This window comes from Hemitrygon akajei, chromosome 15 (assembly GCF_048418815.1).
Source record: "Hemitrygon akajei chromosome 15, sHemAka1.3, whole genome shotgun sequence".
Lineage (NCBI taxonomy): Eukaryota > Metazoa > Chordata > Chondrichthyes > Myliobatiformes > Dasyatidae > Hemitrygon > Hemitrygon akajei.
This window is the reverse complement of record NC_133138.1, coordinates 56,869,083-56,890,896: the sequence shown is the minus strand read 5'-3', so window position 1 is coordinate 56,890,896 and position 21,814 is coordinate 56,869,083. Positions and strand designations below refer to the sequence as shown.

The window sequence follows — 21,814 nt, the reverse complement described above, 5'->3', positions numbered from 1 at the left end:
AAGAGATTGGGGAGGCATTATTAATGATCTTTCATCTATCAATGGATTCTGGCATGGCTCCAAAGGACTGAAAAATTTCAAATGTCACTCCACTCTTCAAGAAAGAAGAGGCAGAGAAAAGGATATTATAGGCCTGTTATTTAGACCTCAGTGGTTGGAAGATATTGGGAGTCGATTATTAAAGATGTGCTTTCTGGGTATTTGGAGGCACGAGGTAAAATAAGACTGAACTCAGCATGGCTTCCTCAAGGGAAAATCTTGCCTAACAGATCTGATGGAATTTTTGAAGAAATAACAAGGAGGACAGACAAAGAATAGGTGGAGGTTGTGTACATGGATTTTCAGAAGGCCTTTAACAAGGTGCCACACATGAGGTTGTTTAACAAGTTAAGAGTCCAAGGTATTACAGGAAAGCTACTAGCATGGATAGAGCAGTAGCTGATTGGCAGGAGGCAGAGTGGGAATAAAGGGTGCCTTTTCTGGTTGGCTGCCAGTGACTAGTGGTGTTCCACAGGGGTCTATGTTGGGACTGCTTCTTTTTACATTACATGTCAATGATTTGGATGATGTAATTGATGGCTTTAGGGCCAAGTTTTCAGATGATATGAAGATAGATGGAAGGGCAGGTAGTGTTGAGGAAGCAGAGAGGCTAAAGAAAGACTTAAGACAGATTAGGAGAATGGGCAAATAAGTGGCAGATGGAATACAGGTTTCCCCCACAATCCGAAGGTGGAGCATTCCTATGAAACTGTTTGTAAGCCGAAATGTCATAAAGTGAAGAAGCAATTACCATTAATTTATATGGGAAAAATTTTTGAGCGTTCCCAGACCCAAAAAATAACCTACCAAATCAAACCAAATAACACGCAAGACCTAAAATAACACTAACATATAGTAAAAGCAGGAATGATATGACAAATATGCACCCTATATAAAGTAGAAATATTGTAGGTATGGTGTAGTTTCACTTATCAAACTCAGGAAGACAGTGAGCCAAAATTGATTTGGAGAAAAAAAACGGCATGTAAACGCCTACGCATGCATATGCATACGCACGTACAAGCATGCGCAAACAACTACCCGCACAAGGCTTCACCATCATTGTAGTCTTTCTCAGGGTAAACACACGTATAAAGCAGGCGTCTTTTTTTCATAAAAGTGAAAATTCTCTTTGGTTAGTGAAAACAGGTACTAATGTAGGTCTTTCGTAACAGCCAGCTGTCGTAAAGCGAACGTTCAAAAAGCAGGGGACACCTATACGATGTCAGGCAATACACGTTCATGCAATTTGGTAGAAGAAATAAAAGTGTAGAATATTTTCTAAATGGAGAGAAAATTCAAAAATCTGAATTGCAAAGGGACTTGGAAGTCCTCAAGCTGGATTCCCTAAAGGTTGATTTGCAGCTTGAGTCGGTGGTAAAGAAGGCAAATGCAATGTTAGCATTTATTTCGAAAGGACTAGAATAAAACAGCAAGGACGTAATGTTGAGGGCTTATAAAACAGTGGTGACGCCTCACTTAATCGTGAGCAGTTTTGGGCCCCTTATCTTAGAAAGGATGTGCTGAAACTAGAGAGGGTTCTAAGGAGGTTCAGAAAAATGATTCCCGGATTGAAAGGCTCATCACATAAGAAGCATGGGAGTCTAAGACCAGAGGACACAGCCAGAATAGAAGGATGTCTATTTAGAACAGAGATCAGTAGAAATTTCCTTAGCCAGAGAATGGTGAATCTGTGGAATTGTCACAGATGGCTGTGGAGGCCAAGTCATTAAGTTATTTTAAAAGGAGGTTGATAGATTCTTAGTTAGTCATGGTGTCATAAGTTAAGGGGAGAAGGCATGGCAATGGGGTTGAGAGGGATAATAAATCAGGCATGGTGGAATGGCAGAGTAGTTTTGATGGGAGTAATAGCCTAATTCTGCTCCTATGTATTATGGTCATGTGGTCTAAAATATTTTCATTCAGATAGTGAACCTTTGGAATTCTCAACTGAAAGATTATGAGGGTGAAAAGAAAAAAGAAATTGCAGACTTGAATAATTAACAAATTGCATTGATAAAGGAAGTGCATTTCAATTTTGTTAAGGAAGTTTGATTTACATGTCTATTCTTTCTTTAAGTAATGAATTTAGATATTAAAAATCAGAGTTATAAAACACAGAAATATGACCCTTGGTCCACCATATCCACATTGACCACCAAGTACCATCTATACTAATCCCATTCATGAGCACTTGGTCCATGCCTTGGCAACTCTCAGTGCTCATCCACATACTTCTTCATTGTTGTAAGAGTGCCTGAAACTATCATCTGAAAGTGTAATACAGACAGCTAGCTGAAAATTATCTGCATACATGCTTGTAGTTGGATCTCAAACCAACAGCTTCAGTTTCAAATCAAAAATGGAAACAACTGAACGGCACTCGGTATGTAGATCGAAACTATGCAGATCAAAACTATGCTTAGCAAATAAATTTTAATGCTTGTCCTACCTTGTTCAATTCCTCTGTAATTTTGTGAACGCATAAAAGGCCTCCATTTTTCAGTGGTGGCTGTTTCACTAACTGATGTGGTGGAATCTCCTTCTAGACTTTTACTGCTCAAATCAGAAGATGCTCCATGACCAAACAAAGACCTGAAGCCATCACCAGAAAGGGAATAAAATATTCCTTCTCTTCTAACACAATATAGTATTAATTAAAATAATGAACCAAAAAATGCAATGTGTATAAAATCATAAATTAAGACAGTTCTCTGCATGTTTGTTGCAAGATTCTATTAAGCATTACAATTCCAATATTCTATTAAGTATTAAGTTTAAAGCCTTGTAGTTCCACGCATGTACACACGTACACACACACACATATATATGTACCGTAGATTCCGGATTTTAAGCCGCTACTTTTTTCCCACATTTTGAACAGCTTTGAACTTTGCGGCCTTTAAAACAGAGCGGCTAATACATGATTTTTTTCATGCCGCCTCGTAAACATTTTGCCTCATAACAGTAGACCAATAAAATTGATGAGTAGTTCACAGAGGTCCAATGAAATTGTACGATAAATCAAGCGCACTTTCACAATTAAATTATTGTAAATCAGTCATTTGTACTCACCCTCATCAACATGGAAAACACTCGAAGAAAAGCATTGTGCTGCCTTTATGGCAGTTATTTAGTTTATAATATTTTCGCTTAGTAATTCATTTTCTAGTTAAAGTTAGAAGAGTTTTAACTATATTTGTTTTCTGTACTACATCACGGGATGCTATGACGTCACACCCGGTTTCGCCGCGTCTTGTGGGAAAAATGCCGTTTGCGATAAACGGAAAGGAGGGGGGGGAGCACATTACGCGAGCGGCTTTGGATCTGAGTGAACGCTGCTTTTAAGTTAAAGGCGATCAATAACTTTTCCTGGTAGGCTGCAGTATATATATTTTTTACCAGTCGTTAGGAGATATTGGAATGTTGTTCAGTAAAGAAGTATACGCAACGTATATTTAAAAGTAACCGCGTTACGGGCACGGTTCGAAAAAAAGCATTTGCAATATGTATTTGTTTTTGTTACCATATGGATTTAATTAAAAGTTAAAAAATCCTCACGTGTAATATCTTTCTGTGTAAATATCTCATATTACAACGTGGGACACCTGCGGCCGAAAATCCGGTGCGGCCTTTACAAGTAAAAAATTGATTATATTTCTAAAATTAGAGCCAGCGGCTTTTAATCAGGTGCGCTCTGTAGTCCGGAATCTACGGTATATATTTTCTAGGAGATGGGACAGAGATATGGATTGACAATCATTAACAAAGAATGTTTAAAGAAGGAACATAGCTAATGTAAGACATTTGACATTATCTGTCTCAGAATCCTGTAAGTGGCCCAGGTAATGCCAGGGTTCAATCCATTTAATGTAACTGCAAACCAGTGCTCTACCCTCATTTTAAGACCTATTTCAATGTGCACAGCCTGCACTATACATAGTAGAATTTTACAGAGGATATTAAAGTAAGTTTTATACCACATCTGGGTCACTAGCATTTCCCTTGCATAGGTGGATAAACAGAGGATGCTGGTGTGACGATTTGACATAAAATGCCCAGATATACATTTTAAAATAGTTGCACTATACAGTAGAATCTTTAGGCCATGAAATCTAGTTAAGTAATCCTCCCCAAGGACATTGCACCTAATATATAAAATGCATACATTTCAATCATAAAAATGGATTGTATAAATGGACAACTTCAAGCTAAATTATTAATGTGCATTATGTTGAATAAATTAGTAAATGAGCACACATGTTTACAATGTTTTTTCCAACCACAATCAGTAAATTGCCAATAACCTAAACCTGTAAAGTATGATTGAGCTCTCCCTTAACAAAGAATCTCTATGTTTACATGCCTAACTGTTGCAAAGTAAGTTAAATGACAGAGTATATCCCAACAAAAATCTTTCATCACTGCTAACAACTTTTAGCAATTTCACCTCTATTATGGATAGCAATATGGATGCCTTACCATTAATCATCACTGTAGAGTAATTAAAGGTCCAAACAGTATAACTACCGTAGATTCCGGACTACAGAGCGCACCTGATTATTAGCCGCAGGCTCTAATTTTAGAAATAAAATCAATTTTTTAATTGTAAAGGCCGCACCGGATTTTAGGCCGCACCGCTACTTTTAAATATACATACGTATCGGTAACACAAATTACGTTGCATATACTTTTTTACTGAACAGCACGAACAACATTCCAATATCTCCTAGCGACTGGTAAAAATATATATATTGCAGCCTACCAGGAAAAGTTATTGATCAACTTTAACTTAAAAGCAGCGTTTTCGATCGGGTCTAATCGGGTCTGACGCTTGCGCAATGCGATCGGGTCTAATCGGGTCTGACGCTTGCGCATTGCGATCGGGTCTAATCGGGTCTGACACGCTTGCGCAATGCGATCGGGTCTAATCGGGTCTGACGCTTGCGCAATGCGATCGGGTCTAATCGGGTCTGACGCTTGCGCATTGCGATCGGGTCTAATCGGGTCTGACACGCTTGCGCAATGCGATCGGGTCTAATCGGGTCTGACGCTTGCGCAATGCGATCGGGTCTAATCGGGTCTGACGCTTGCGCATTGCGATCGGGTCTAATCGGGTCTGACACGCTTGCGCAATGCGATCGGGTCTAATCGGGTCTGACGCTTGCGCAATGCGATCGGGTCTAATCGGGTCTGACGCTTGCGCATTGCGATCGGGTCTAATCGGGTCTGACACGCTTGCGCAATGCGATCGGGTCTAATCGGGTCTGACGCGCTTGCGCAATGCGCTCGGGTCTAATCGGGTCTGACGCTTGCGCATTGCGATCGGGTCTAATCGGGTCTGACGCTTGCGCAATGCGCTCGGGTCTAATCGGGTCTGACGCTTGCGCAATGCGCTCGGGTCTAATCGGGTCTGACGCTTGCGCATTGCGATCGGGTCTAATCGGGTCTGACGCGCTCGGGTCTTGCTTCGAGTATTTTCCATGTTGATGAGGGTGAGTACAAATGACTGATTTACAATAATTTAATTGTGAAAGTGCGCTTGATTTATCGTACAATTTCATTGGACCTCTGTGAACTACTCATCAATTTTATTGGTCTACTGTTACGAGGCAAAATGTTTACGAGGCGGCATGAAAAAAAAACCATGTATTAGCCGCTCTGGATTATAGGCCGCAGAGTTCAAAGCTGTTCAAAATGTGGGAAAAAAGTAGCGGCTTATAATCCGGAATCTACGGTATTCCATTTCATGTAGGCTCTTTAAAGTAATATTTGACAAAAGCTGTAGCAATTTTATATAAACTAAATGAACAGATAATCTACTCATTTCTATGACTACTTTCTATACCTGCGATTTGGCATTGGCGAAGACTGTGGAGATCCACAAGGAGTTGATTGAGAGGAGGATATCGACTTATCGTCTTTACTTTGGTCCACACTCTGGGCTTTGAATTTCTGAAGAATCACAAGTCACAAATAGAAATACTCAGTGTCATCTGACAAACCATCCATCCAGTTCACAAAGCTCAGTTAGTAAAGGTAATCAATAAATGACTCAAAGTCCAGAAAACTTTAATGCTTTCCCCAGTTAAATTAGCAAAAGGAATGGATTATAAGCTTAAGGCAAAATGATTGTGAAACCTTACTTCAAAAAGTGCAGAACACTGAAAAGAACACAGAAATTGTCCATTCAAGACTATCTGCAATTCAGAATGTTTCTGACTGATCTAGCTCCTCGATTCCATTTTCCATCCCCTCTCCATATCCCTTGAAGCCTTTTCTATCTAAAAATGTATCTCCTTCTTAAACAAAATTAGCCCATCATATCTCTCCTTATTCTTCTGGAGTGAATAAAGACCACATCAACAGAAATTCTCCTAATACAACCCAGGAATCTGTTGAACCTTTGTTGCACTCCTTTGATGCCAAGCATATCTTTTTTTTTTAAAGTAGTAAGATCAAAGCTGCACACTTAAGGTTTAATCCTTACATACTCCAAATGTAAACACCCAAAAAGGGTAAAATTTAAAAATAGTCAATATTTAGGTTTAAAACTGTAGAATAGCAATTAAAAGATAATAGCTGTTGACAACTCAAGTACAACACTGACCAAGACACACCTCTGCAGTGATTTCATATTCTACATGAGGCCGATTTGATTTTTTTCTAATAGGTTCAGTATCAATAGAGATAAAAATAGTCTTTTTGCTAAGATTGTCCTACCATCACTGACAAAAATGGTTTCAACATAGCTCTGAAGCAAAAGTACTAGAAGATTAATCACCAAATCATCCTTTAGTGTGGACGGTTTTGCTCATAACAGGAAGGTTTAATCTGCATTGCACATTGCCATACCTGAACTGGGATGCAGTTCATCTGATTTATAAATGTAAAAGAGCCCCACTATTACCTGTAATGCCTCTCCTACGCGGTGATAGCTGGCCTCTTCTGCAACTAGACCTTTGTGTGGTTGGTAACCAGCATCCATTAGACCTGCCTGCTTCTCAAACCGTTGTATGCTTTCCTGTGTCTGCTCTGGTAATCAAATATAAAATTATACAAATCAGAAATATTAACACTTTACCAACCAGAAGTATCAAGAATAATCAGTGTACACTGATGAACAATTAACATAAAAGAGCTCATATTTAACACATATTTCCCTTCAAATATACCTAAACTATATCACAAAAAAAACACTCAACTTCAAATGAAGTCTCTGGGGGACATTGGAAGAATTTTTAAAAATAGTTAAACACTAAGTGAGAGCTCTAAAATGCCTTTGTAAACAGAACTGAGATACAAATGGCAACAAAAGAGGATGAAATAAACAGTATGAATGACATACAAGTTAAACAGTTTTTGTGTTTCCAACAGCAACTGTGTGTTTAGTATCAGTTCTTTATGTCGATTTTTAGTAATACAAGGAAGAAACTGAAAGGACAAATACACAAAAACTATATAATTAGGATAAATGTGCAATGTACTGTAGATTTTAAATCATTAACTGATAACTAAATGAAAATCAGGAAATTGGAAACAAAATTGCATGATTGCTTTGCATCAATATTACAAAATCAACAACATATCTTTAGAAAATTAATACTAAATCAGGTGCAGGGAACACAAACAAAAGCAAGGAAGACTGGATGGCACCAAAAAATGTCCAATTCCCAGGACCTGATGGTTTCCATCTCAGGAATTTCCATAGATGGAATAATGCAGAAACTTTAATTATAATTCACCAGAAGTTGACACTATTCAGGAAGCTTCACCAGGTCTTTGCCATTGGATGACCTGCCTGCTAAATAGAAGTGGACACAGTGTAGACAGAGCTAAGCAACTGTTAAACCAACAAATCAGATCAAACATATGTAATCCTGTGACAACTATTTGTGAGACATGATGGATGATTAAATAGATAAAAGGAGGTTGCTCCATGACCAATAACACGGTCCTTGCGCATGAATACTAAAGATTGAACTCAAACAATTTTCAAGCAGATTAAGTGGATGATCCATGCAGCTGCTTAGAAGGGCTCAAGATAATGGAACAAATCTTTATCAACCTGATCCACTCCATGAAACATCAAGGAATGGCTGGCAAAGCCAGAGACCCAATAGCATCCTTACTGCAACACTAAACAGAACACGCCAAGAAAAAATGAGGTACGAAGGTAAACTAGCCAAGAATATAAAGGAGGATAGTAAAAGCTTCTTTAGGTATGTGAATAGCAAAAAAATAGTTAAGACCAAAATTGGGCCACTGAAGACAGAAACGGGTGAATTTATTATGGGGAACAAGGAAATGGCAGACGAGTTGAACAGGTACTTTGGATCTGTCTTCACTAGGAAAGACACAAACAATCTCCCAGATGTAATAGTGGCCAAAGGAACTAGGGTAAAGGATGAACTGAAGGAAATTTATATTAGGCAAGAAACGGTGTGGGATAGACTGTTGAGTCTGAAGGCTGATAAGTCCCCGGGACCTGATGGTCCACATCCCAGGGTACTTAAAGAGGTGGCTCTAGAAATCGTGGATGCATTGGTAATCATTTTCCAATGTTCTATAGATTCAGGAACAGTTCCTGCTGATTGGAGGGTGGCTAATGTTGTCCCACTTTTCAAGAAAGGAGGGAGAGAGAAAACAGGGAATTATAGACCGGTTAGCCTGACGTCAGTGGTGGGAAAGATGCTGGAGTCAATTATAAAAGAGGAAATTATGACACATTTGGATAGCAGTAGAAGGATCAGTCCGAGTCAGCATGGATTTATGAAGAGAAAATCATGCTTGACTAATCTTCTGGAGTTTTTTGAGGATGTAACTATGAAAATGGACAAGGGAGAGCCAGTGGATGTACTGTACCTGGACTTCCAGAAAGCTTTTGATAAAGTCCCACATAGGAGATTAGTGGGCAAAATTAGGGCACATGGTATTGGGGGCAGAGTACTGACATGGATTGAAAATTGATTGGCTGACAGGAAACAAAGAGTAGTGATTAACGGGTCCCTTTCGGAATGGCAGGCTGTAACCAGTTGGGTACTGCAAGGTTCAGTGCTGGAACCACAGTTGTTTATAATATACATTAATGATTTAGATGAAGGGATTAAAAGTAACATTAGCAAATTTGCTGATGACACAAAGCTGGGTGGCAGTGTGAAATGTCAGGAGGATGTTATGAGAATGCAGGGTGACTTGGACAGGTTGGGTGAGTGGGCAAATGTGTGGCAGATGCAGTTTAATGTGGATAAATGTGAGGTTATCCACTTTGGTGGCAAGAACAGGAAGGCAGATTACTATCTAAATGGAGTCAAGTTAGGAAAAGGGGAAGTACTACGAGATCTAGGTGTTCTTGTACATCAGTCAATGAAAGCAAGCATGCAGGTACAGCAGGCAGTGAAGAAAGCTAATGGCATGCTGGCCTTTATAACAAGAGGAATTGAGTATAGGAAAGAGGTCCTTTTGCAGCTATACAGGGCCCTGGTGAGACCCACCTGGAGTATTGTGTGCAGTTTTGTTCTCCAAATTTGAGGAAGGACATTCTTGCTATTGAGGGAGTGCAGCGTAGGTTCACAAGGTTAATTCCCGGAATGGCGGGACTGTCATATGTTGAAAGATTGGAGCGACTGGGCTTGTATACACTGGAATTTAGAAGGATGAGAGGGGATCTGATTGAAACATATAAGATTACTAAGGGGCAGGAAGCATGTTCCTGCTGATGGGTGAGTCCAGAACTAGAGGCCACAGTTTAAGAATAAGGGGTAGGCCATTTAGAACAGAGATGCGGAAAAACTTTTTCACCCAGAGAGTGGTGGATATGTGGAATGCTCTGCCCCAGAAGGCAGTGGAGGCCAAGTCTCTGGATGCATTCAAGAGAGAGTTAGATAGAGCTCTTATAGATAGCGGGGTCAAGGGATATGGGGAGAGGGCAGGAACGGGGCACTGATTGTGTATGATCAGCCATGATCACAGTGAATGGCGGTGCTGGCTAGAAGGGCCGAATGGCCAACTCCTGCACCTACTGTCTATTTTATCAGAGCTGTTCACACCTTAAGACCAGTTATTTAATAGGTACACTTAATGTCAGAGAAATGTATACAATATACATCCTGAAATTTCAGCACAGTTTTAACATTATTATGAATTCAAAGTAGAACTGTGTCCATAAATGCTAGGATAAAACTAAAACACAAGAAATTCTGCAGATATAGGAAATCCAGAACAACACATACAAAATGCTTTCGGAACTCAGGTCAGACAACATCCATGGAAATAAACAAACAGTTGATGTTTCAGTGCCAGACATTTCTTCAAGAGCTTCATCAAGATACTACTTATCAACTACATTCAATACCATCAACCCTCCAAACTAATCAGTAAGCTCCAAGACCTTGGCTTCAATACATCCTTGTGCAATTGTATCCTTGATCTGCTCATTTGCAGACCCCAGTCAATTTGGATTGGCAACAACATCTCCTTCATAATCTCCATTAGGTTAGCCCCCTGCTCTACTCACTTTACACATGACTATGTGGCTAAGCACAGTTCCAATGCCATATTCAAGATGGCTGATGACACCACTGTCATAGGCTGAATCAAAGGTGGTGGTGAATCAGCATAAAGGAAGGAAATTGAAAATCTAGCTGAGTGGTGCCATAACAACAACCTCTAACTCAATGTCCCCAAGACCAAGAAGCTGATTATTGACTTAAACACCTCCGCTTCCTTAGCAGTATATCTACTGGCTGCATCACAGCCTGGTATGGAAACACCAGTGCCCTTGAACTGAAAATCCTACAAAAAGTAGTGGATATGGCCCAGTCCATCAAAGATAAAGCCCTCCCCACCACTAAACACTTCAACACAAAACGTTGTCGCAAGTAAGCAGCATCCATCATCAGTGACCCCCACCATCCAGGATACCTCCTCTTGTTGCTGCCATCAGGAAGAAGGTACAAGAGCCTCACGACTCACACCATCAGGTTCAGGAAGAGTTATTACCTCTCAACCATCAGGCTTGAACCAAATGGGATAGCTTCACTCAATTTCATTTGCCCCATCATTGAAATGTTCCCACAACCTATGGGCTCACTTTCAATGACTCTTCATCTTATGTTCTCGATATTTATTGCATATTTATTAATATTTCTTCTTTCTTTTTGTATTTGCACAGTCCTTTGCGCACTAGCTAAACACCCAAGTTGGTGTGGTCTTTCACTGATTCTGTTATGGCTATTATTCTACTATCTAATTATTGAGTAAGCCCGCAAGAAAAGGAATCTCAGGGTTGTACATGGTGATATAGATGTACTCCGATAATAAAATTAATTTGAACTTTGAAGAGAAAGGGAAGGCGGTGGTGGGGTGGGGGAAGAGGGATAGTCAGAAGCCCACCCACTTAGCTTTATCTATCACCTTCTTGCTATCCCTCTTCCCCTCCCCCCACATTTTTATTCTGGTGTCTTCCACCTTCCCAATCCTGAAGCAGGGTCTCGACACGAAATGTCAACCGTTTGTTCATTCCATGAATGCTAGCTGACTTGCTGAGTTCCTCCAGTATTCTGTGTAGAATAAATCAAATCCAGCTACCATCACATTGTCATGAATCAGCAGGAAACACAAGGTTGAAAGTGCTACCAAGTGGTATCTATTGATGAATAATACTGACATTCAACTTAAATTGTAACAATTGTACTAAACTCCAGACCTCAGTAAATTTTTGGATCCAAAAATGGGCATACAGCAAGAGCCAAGAAAAGAGCGGATGTCCCGCATCATCAAGGCAGTGCCTGATCTCTGAAGTCAAAGTAAAAAGGTTTTCACTGACTTGAAAACATATCGTGCTCAATGGAAGATTATTTTGGTTGCTGAAGGATAATCATCTCAATCCCGGAACATTTTACCAGCTTAACAGAGATTCCACTCCTATCACAATTAATCTGCAACATCTGTGGAAAGCTAATGTTTCTGGTCAAAAACCGTTTCGATCTTTGGAAAAGGGACTTCAATTATAGTTATTAATTTTGTTCCACAGAACTGCATGTTCTGCTGAGTAGCACACACAAAATGCAGGTGGAACGCAGCAGGTCAGACAGCATCTATAGAAAGAAGTACAGTCGACGTTTCGGGCCAAGACCCTTCGTCAGGACAAAGTATCTCGGCCCAAAATGCCGACTGTACTTCTTCCTATAGATGCTGCCTGGCCTGCTGCATTCCACGAGCATTTTGTGTGTGTTCAGATTCAGTTTATTGTCATTTAGAAACCACAAATGCAATGCAGTTAAAAAATGAGACAACGTTCCTCCAGAATGATATCACAAAAGCATATGACAAAACAGACTACACCAGAAAATCCACATCACGTTTGGCAATCCCCAATCCAGAGTCAGGAGAGGCCGCTGCGTATTAATATCGCGCTACCGTCTAGCGCGTTCCCCGGAAAGGAGCTCCAAATCCACCAAACAAAAACAAGACCAAAAACTAAAGCTACAAGATCTACACAAAACCACATAATTACAACATATAGTTACAACAGTGCAAACAATAGCATAATTGATTAAAAAAAAGACTATGGGCACAGTAATAATAGTCCAAGAAGTTAAAGGACTGTAAGTTCAAAAGAAATCACCACACAGTTTCCACAAGTCCCCAGGGTCCCGAAAGACTCGCCATCCCACGCCGGCGGCAGAAGGGAGTACCCCCCCCCATGGACTTCCAAAGCGCCGCCCGACTCAGCTTCGCAGACACAGCACACAATGGAAGCTCCGTCGAAACCAGCCTCGCAGACGCAGCACACACCGAAAGCGACCTGAGTCCGTCGAACCTCTGAGCCGACAACCATCCCTTCCGGCACAGCTTCTCCAAGCACCATCCTCTGCTGAGTGTATTAAGACGGCCCCGCCAACGGCCATCGGCAACGCGACCCCGAGGACTGGGGGCCTGTTCTTCCCAGCAGAGTCCCAGACCTCACAGCAGCAACAGCAATGAAGAAGGTCTTCCTGGAATTTCCCAATGTTTCTCCGTGCTTCCACGTCCGTTTTCAATCGATTATGATTGCACACGGCACCCCACTTCACAAATAACAGATAAGCAGTTCCGGAGTGGCCGCTGCAAGCTGCGTCGCACCGCCATCTTGGATCATCTCTTGTTGCTTGAATTTCCAGCATCTGCAGATTTCCTCATGTTCTGCTGGGTGTTTCCAGCATTCCTTACTCTAATTTGCATGGTCCAGTTTGTCCATCACACCAATACTGACTGCTTAACCTTGATTTTAATGTTTTCATTCTTGTTCCATGCTCTGGAATTGAACATGGAATCCCACCCCACCCCTCTCTTTCTTTAAATTATATCTGAATTCCTTGGTTGTGAACTAAATTTTTAATCACCTTGCTTTTTTGTTTAAAATTCCAATGAAAGATGTGATAAAAGTTCAGAAACTCACTCTCTCTACAGGTGCTGCCTATTATGATTCAGATTTCCAGTATCTGCAATTTGCTGTTTTTTCATGTTGTATTTGACAAGAATATTTAGAAGTAATCGCATAATAAATCCAAAAATGTTATTAAACTAAGATTTAGTCAGTGAAAGACAGCAAATACAAATCAAATCAGATCTGACAGTGAATCAACAGGCTTGTCAAATACCATATTCATTCAATCAGTGTTATGAAACCAAGGTTTAAACTCTTGAAATATCAAAGTCCTTGTACAAGGATCTGTGAAATTGACAGATCAACAGTGTAAATGGAGCAAGTAAATAAATCAGTGGCAAAAGATTGAAATCAGCAGTTCAACCCAAAATTGAAACAATCAATTCAGTAATATTCATACTTCAGGATTGCATAACTGTTTGATGACAGGATGGTTGAAAGGAAAGAACTAGGGATCAATAATGAAGTAAATACTTAAGATTATCAAATTGGTAGAAGCAGTTTCCTGAAGTAGTTTCCTTAAGATCTTTCCCCTGAAGTTAAGGTTGACAATCAACATAGCAATTTAAAATTTCTTACGTGTCATAAGTGACTTCATAATAACAGACGTTGCTTTGGCTTTCACCACATGGACTTTGCTTGGGTTTACACCCGATGATGAAGCAACTACCGAAGATGGAACATTGTTTTCTCCATCTTCTATCTACAAAAAAAACCCACAAAAAACTGAACTATTTTTCTTAATATAAACTATTAATACAGGTGTAATATAGGCCCAGTATTATGATGAAAGCAATAAAACCAATTGGTACTTAGTGCTAATGAGAATAGAATAAATATACATACACCCAGTTAAATACAGAAATCCAGAAAATATTGACAGCTCATTTACAAAACATGCTTTTACAACTTTTTCTTGTGTAATTGGCAAGAAGTTGAAATAGTTGGTAAGATGACATGACCTGCCATTCAATATAATCATAGCTGATTTATGATGGCCATGCCTGCGCTAGTTTATCATATCCCTCAATTCACTGCTCCTTCAAATATTTAGCTTTCTCCATCTTAATTATATCTAATGATGTGGCCACTACCATTGTTAGAGGCAGAGAAATCCAGATGTTCACTGCCCTCTGACAAAAGGTACAAAAGTAAATGGCATTAAGATATTAAGAAAGGTACAGAGATCATTGATTCTTTTTGAGCAAACCACAGAATCTTGACTAGTGCATTTTTTTTGCAGATCAGGAAATCTTCACCCACAGGCTTTTTTGGGTTTTTTTTGGCAACGCAAATCAGCATTTACATTAATTGTAAGTACAGAACATTTTCAAAACTGTACAGTATCTGACTGATACACTTTTGTATAACTTCTGTGATATTCATTGTACAAATCAGTGTATTGCTGTACCAGCTACAGATGAATTTTCTCAATTGTTTCCCTAATCTGATAGGAAATTATTGTTAATGTGAGTTAACTGAGTTATATTTAAACTGTTAAAAGACAGTTGTACAAATAAGCAAAATTACAGAGATTTTCTCCTAGCATATGAGTTAATTGAAGGTCTAGTATTGAAATCTATAATGCCCTGAGCTAAAATTTACAGGGTTGTGGGGAACAGAAGGAAAATAGGAATGATAGGATTGCTTAATATGAGCCAGGATAACCATGATGGACTGCATGACTTTGCTCTATATCCTGTACAGTTCTGAAGGGCTGTAAAAGTTTGGAGATCACTTTTGAAGATCACATAAATATCAACCTTGTGAAATTAATTTTAACTTAAAAGATTAAACCTATAATTTGTCAATCTTAGAAAGCTCAAAGTACAACACAGCTAATAAAACAATATCACAGTAGCTGGTGTCTACAGAAATAGTTTCTATACTTTTTCTATGGAAGTCCTTTTCCTTCACACTTGGTAAAAAATGTACCCACTATATAAACACCCAATGACATAATGGGCCATAACTTTAAAGAAGCTGGGAAAGTCCTGGGGAACACCAGCACTGCCGGGCTCAGGTCATCCAGTGCGCCTAGTATACATCTTTTAGAATTTATTTTCACATTTTTTGTAAGCTGTATAACAACCTTACCTCAATATTATTTAAACCTCATGGGCTTACCTTGTCACATTGGTCCACAAGAGGGTCATGCACCCTAGGCTGAAAGGCCACTGTTCTACTGTCAAATTTATGAGACACAAAGTCTTCTAGCCCCCATAACAGAGTTTAGGAAATTAAAATATTTAATAACAGCTACTAACCATGCAGAATTACATATTACATGCAGGTAATTGGCTACAACTAGCAATATCACAAATAAAGCCAGAAAAGACGGGGCTGAAAATTCTAAATTATTTATTAAAATGCAGTAGAGATTAGGCCCTTCCTGCCCTTCGTGACACTTGTGGGACCCAGCAATCCCACGATTTAATCCTAGCCTAATCACAGGACAAACTACAATGACCAATTAACCTACCAACTGGTACGTCTTTGGACTGTAGGAGAAAACCAGAGCACATGGAGGAAGCCCATGCAGTCGTGGCAAGAACGTACAAACTCCTTACAGGCCTGGTAGGAAGTGAACTCAGGTTGCCTATGCTAACCACTACTGTATCATCCCTTCAGCCACATCCTGTATTACTGCAAGTGCAATGAAAGCACCATACAAATGGACAACATTTTAGAGAAGTCAATTCAGTTTCATTAACAACAGTTACCCAATGCAACATATTATTAAAATGTTATAACATTGGTTTTAAATAGGCTGTACCATGTCCCACCAATCCAGACTGAAATCCCATCCTGACTCTAAGCCACTGGAAGATGCTGGCTTCATCTGACACCAAGAAAAGGTCAACAGAAACTGACATAAATACATTCATAGTAACACACAAAATGCCAGAGAAACTCAGTAAGTCAAGTAACATCTATGGAAAGGAATGAAGAGTCAACCTTCTGTGCTGAGACACTTCATCAAGATACATCTGTAATTAATCTGAATTAAACTAATTAATTCCTGGTATTAAACAAAGAACTTGTTTTTAATTAAGACATTTGTAAATGGATAATGTTCATAATTCCCCATCTTCTATTCAAACCTGCAAATAATTAATTGCAAAGTTACTACTTTGTGGAATCAGATACAAATTGTAGATATGAACACAGCATAAATAAATATACCATAGATAATTGTTGGTATTTCCTCGCAGGTATAACTGGTTGTTTCCACAAAATATTGCTTCCCATATCAGAAGGTGGAGGAGTCATTGGCGACAAATCTTCAAAGGCATCATCATAACTGAATGCCCTGCGGTGTATCCCAATCGGCAAGGACATCTTTTCCAGTAAGCCGGAGGAATGTTCGATTGCTGCAATGTACATTGAAGCTATATTTAATTCTATTTATGTGCCAGCTGCAACGGCGACGTTTCTAGAACACACGCATGATTGATTAATAAGGCTATGCTTTACTACACAAAGTTGCTTTAGAAAAGCAAAAGAAAACAAGTTTCAAAACGCAAATAATCCACAATGGCACTGCAAACAAAAACAGGAGTTTGCCTTTAGAAGCACAGAAGTGAGAACAGAAGTGATTCTAAATTACCAGGCATGCTGTGGTCATCTGAAGCCATGATAGCTGTGTTAAAGTTAGAACAGCCCAAAGTAACTGCACGAAAGACTTTAAATTGCTCCACCTGCTGAGACAGAGAAAAGGGAAGCATTAAATCTCTTATGGTGGAAACAAACAGTTCGTTTACCATCACCCCACCCCAGTTCCTCAGAGCAGACCCAGTAAATGCGGGCAGTCAGGAACAGGGCGGGAGGGTGACTGTACCGCGCCCCTCGGCTCTGCACTTACCGGGGAATGCAGCAGGCTAAGAATAACGGAGATGGTCTGGAGAACTACCCTAAGGCAGCCGGGCAGCGCGTTGCGGGACGGCCCCGGAAAGGAGCCGACTGCACTGAGGCATCGCCGCCAGATGCGACAAACAAACCGGGCTTCAGAGCCCGCTGGATTCCGCCACCGGCACGTAATGAGGGACCGGCGGCGATACTGCGGTCGGTAACGGCGATCACAAACAGCTCGGGAACTAACGGCTGCCCGCTCCAGCTGTGACGTCCAACACACGTCGTTCCCCGAACATCCAATCAACAGAGGGCTTAGGCTCGCACCCCCGACTGCCATGGCAACAGTGGACTGAGCGCGTACGCTTTTGGCTCCAGTGACGTCGAATCGGATGGGGCATGGTTCACGGGTTTTTAATAGTTCGGCGATTTCGGTAGGATTAGATGGCTTTTCTTTCAAGATTTGAACACAATGTTGATAAAAATATAAGGGTAGGTATGGAAAAGAAAGGCCCTGAGTGAGACTTTCGCCAAATTCCCCAACCCCTTCTCCGACCAATAACGTCACCTAAAGGTGGGGGGGTGGGGGGGGGGGGATGGTGAGGATAGAATAGTTCCGCATGCGCACTAACCCTGTTTACAACATAAATCAGCAGCAGACACGGGAGCCATTTGGACTTCTTGTACAGTATCTGGTTTCAGAGCATTCTCACCTTCAAGTCACCTGCGTCCCTGGCACAAACCCACCAACTGACCTTTGATTCTTTTTTTTCCATTAATCTACTTCAAGTAAATAATTGACCATCAGAACCCATTTAACAGTCGTCGACATAGGCAGCAGTATTTAAAGCTCTGCTCTGGCAAAGTCAGAGAAAGAATTTGCATTTTGGCATCCATCGTCTGTTTTCATCCACTTTGCATGAATTATTTCAAATAACTAGTTATTCATGGAGGGTAGATAGGTGTAGGACTATGGGTAATATATATTCAAAGTTAAAAGTTCCAGGTTGAGTGAAGTTATCCCCACTGATCCAAGAGCCTGATGGTTGAGGGGTAATAACCGTTCTTAAACCTGTGTAGTGTGAGTCCTGAGGCTCTGGTAGCTTCTTCCTGATAGCAACAGTGAGAAGAGAGCTTGGCCTAGATGGTGGGGGTCCTTGATGCATAAGCACTCCATGTAGATGTGCTCATTGGTAGGGACAACTTTAGCAAAGCCTTTAAAAAGATCCTACGTGGCAATTTGGTCTGGTAGGTTAGGTCCCATGAAATCCAGACAGAACTAGTCAGGTAGATTCAAAATTGGCTCAGAGGTAGGAAGCAGAGACCAGTGGTGTGATGCGGAGGTTGGTGTTGGGAACCTTGTTATTTATTATTTATGTAAATGATTTGGATAAGAATGCAAAAGGCTCGATCAGCAAGTTTGCAGATGAAAAGAAATTATGAGGTGTTATAGACAGTATAGGGTATTATAGATTACAGAGGGATCTTAGTCAGTTAGGAACGTGAACCAAGGAGTGGCCATCAGATTTCATACAGATAAATGTGAGGTGATACATGGACCCGCTGCAATTTGCCTATCATGATAATAGGTCTACAGCAGATGCATTCTCACTTTACCTTGGATCACCTGGCCAATAGCAATTCCTATGTCAGGCTGTCGTTTATTCATTACGGCCACATGTTCAATATAATCATATCCTCAGATCTAATCAACAAGCTCCAAAACCTGGGCCTCTGTAAGTCTCTCTGCAACTAGATCCTTCACTTCCTCCACAGGAGACCAGCGTCAGTGTAGTTCGGAAATAGCATCTCCTCACTGACAGTCAACACAGGCACACCTCAAAGGTGTGCATAGCACACTGCTCTACACTGTCTACACTCATGACTGTGTAGCTAGGCACAGCTCAAACACCATCTATAAATTTGCCCATGATACATCTATAGTTGGCAGAATTTCAGATGATAATGAGGAAGCATACAGGAGCAACATAGGTCAGCTGGTTGAGTGGTGCCACAAACAACTGCCTTGACCAAGGAATGGATTGTGGGGAAGTCAAGGGAACACTGATGCACCACCAATAACTCACGCCGAGACTTAGGAAGTGAGATATCGGCTTTTATTGACTGAAGAACAACACTACATCCTGGGAAATGAGAGAGAGCAGCAGGCCACAGTCGCCTTTATACAGGGGTCTGTGGGAGGAGCCACAGGGGCAGTCAGCAGGGTCTTGGGAGGAGCCACAGGAGCAGTCAGACAGTTATATCTAGTTCACCACATTCACCCCCCCTTTGTTTAAAAAAAAATTCCCAAGCATATTTACAGGTTAAGTCGATCAGGTGGTCGAATCGTTCGCTGCGATCTACGTAGCTCCGGCTGCAATTGCACAGGAGCCGGAGGTGATGACGGCACAGGTGCCGGAGGTGGTGTGTGCTCCGGAGGCGGAGAGTGGGTTAATTCTGTCCCAACAGGAGGAGTCAGGGATCCCTCGCGTGTGAGCGAGGTCCCTGGAACAGACGCATACGGAGTCTGTGTGGGGCACGGTGCGCGCGGAGTCACCTCGGGTACAGGGTGCATAGTTACCGTGGAGTGCTCAGGGTAGTGGTCTGCTGCTCCGGCGGGCGCCAGGTCGCGGACAGAGACCGTGTCCTCCCGCCCATCAGGCAAGACCACGTAGGCATACTGGGGATTAGCATGCAGGAGGTGAACCTTCTCGACCAGTGGTGAGTACTTATTACTCCTCGCATGTTTACGCAGCAGCACTGGCCCCGGGGACGTCAGCCAAACTGGCAGGGTGGTCCCAGTGACAGACTTCCTGGGAAAAGAGAATAAGCGTTCGTGAGGGGTGGCATTAGTGGACGTACACAACAGGGAGCGGATAGAGTGGAGTGCCTCAGGGAGGACCTCCTGCCAGCGGGAGACCGGCAACCCTTGTGACTTAAGGGCTAAAAGTATGGCCTTCCACACTGTGGCATTCTCCCTCTCCACCTGGCCATTCCCCCGGGGATTATAACTCGTGGTGCGACTAGTAGCTATGCCCCTAGCAAGCAGGAACCGGCGCAACTCGTCACTCATAAAGGAGGACCCTCTATCACTGTGGACATAGCAGGGATATCCGAACAGAGTGAAGAGCTGGCGCAGGACTTTTATGACCGACATGGTAGTAGTGTCGGGGCAGGGAACGGCAAAGGGGAATCGCGAGTACTCGTCAATAATACTGAGAAAGTAGACATTGCGGTCGGTGGAGGGAAGGGGGCCCTTAAAGTCAATACTCAGTCGCTCAAAAGGGCGGGTGGCCTTGACAAGCTGCGCAGTGTCAGGACGGTAGAAGTGCGGTTTGCACTCAGCGCAGATCTGGCAGTCCCTGGTCATCGTCCTGATGTCCTCCAGGGAGTACGGCAGGTTCCGGGCTTTAATGAAATGATAAAACCGGGTGACCCCCGGGTGGCAAAGTTGGGCATGAAGGGCATACAGCTGGTCGAGCTGGGCACTAGCACACGGTCCCCGGGATAGGGCATCAGACGGTTCATTGAGCCTGCCAGGCCGGTACAGGATATCGTAAGTATAGGTGGAGAGTTCTATTCTCCATCGCAAAATTTTATCATTTTTGATTTTGCCCCGCTGTTGGCTGCTGAACATGAACGCAACCGAGCGCTGGTCGGTCAGCAAGGTGAACCTTCTGCCGGCGAGATAGTGCCTCCAGTGCCGAATAGCTTCCACTATGGCTTGGGCTTCTTTCTCCACCGTGGAGTGCCGAAGTTCAGATCCTTGAAGGGTACGAGAAAAAAACGCCACTGGCCTGCCTTCCTGATTGAGGGTAGCAGCCAGCGCGACGTCAGAGGCGTCACTCTCTACTTGGAAGGGAATGGTCTCGTCTACCGCATGCATCGTTGCTTTGGCAATGTCCCCTTTAATGCAGCTGAAGGCCGCGCGGGCCTCGGCAGAGAGGGGAAAGGTGGTAGACTTGACCAGGGGGCGGGCCTTGTCCGCGTAATGGGGAACCCATTGGGCGTAATAGGAAAAAAAACCCAGGCACCGCCGGAGGGCCTTGAGAGTAGTGGGAAGAGGGAGTTCTAACAGGGGGCGCATACGGTCGGGGTCAGGGCCAATGACCCCGTTCTCCACGACATACCCAAGGATAGCGAGTCGTGTGGTTCTGAACACACACTTGTCCTTGTTATAAGTGAGGTTCAAAGCATTGGCCACCTGGAAAAAACGTTGGAGGTTGGCGTCATGGTCCGACCAGTCGCGACCACAGATGGTGATGTTATCTAGATAGGGAAATGTGGCCGTCAGTTTGTACTGGTCCACCATCCGGTCCATCTCCCTCTGGAAGACTGAGACCCCATTTGTGACACCAAACGGGACGCGCAGAAAGTGATAGAGCCTGCCACCCGCCTCGAAGGCGGTGTAAGGGCGGTCCTCTGGGCGGATGGGGAGCTGGTGATAAGCGGATTTCAGATCAATTGTCGAGTACACCTTGTACTGAGCTATCT

The 21,814-nt window shown here is 42.1% G+C and overlaps 1 protein-coding gene across 2 annotated transcripts in view; it reads right to left on the bottom strand.

Moving 5' to 3' along the window:
* Positions 1-17,602, bottom strand: part of kiaa1191 (KIAA1191 ortholog) — a 35,470-nt gene extending 17,868 nt beyond the window's left edge. Inside the window, exons 1-7 of one of the 2 annotated variants that reach the window (XM_073067616.1) lie at positions 17,334-17,602; positions 17,079-17,172; positions 16,655-16,842; positions 14,048-14,171; positions 6,950-7,074; positions 5,888-5,994; positions 2,492-2,634 (exon numbers count right to left, since the gene is read on the bottom strand). In XM_073067616.1, the coding sequence (XP_072923717.1) occupies positions 2,492-2,634; positions 5,888-5,994; positions 6,950-7,074; positions 14,048-14,171; positions 16,655-16,842; positions 17,079-17,106 (715 nt within the window). In that variant the 5' untranslated portion in view covers positions 17,107-17,172; positions 17,334-17,602. The remainder of the gene's footprint in view (positions 1-2,491; positions 2,635-5,887; positions 5,995-6,949; positions 7,075-14,047; positions 14,172-16,654; positions 16,843-17,078; positions 17,173-17,333) is intronic. The other variant, XM_073067617.1, reaches the window with a different exon arrangement.
* Between the last annotated feature and the right edge of the window lie 4,212 nt (positions 17,603-21,814).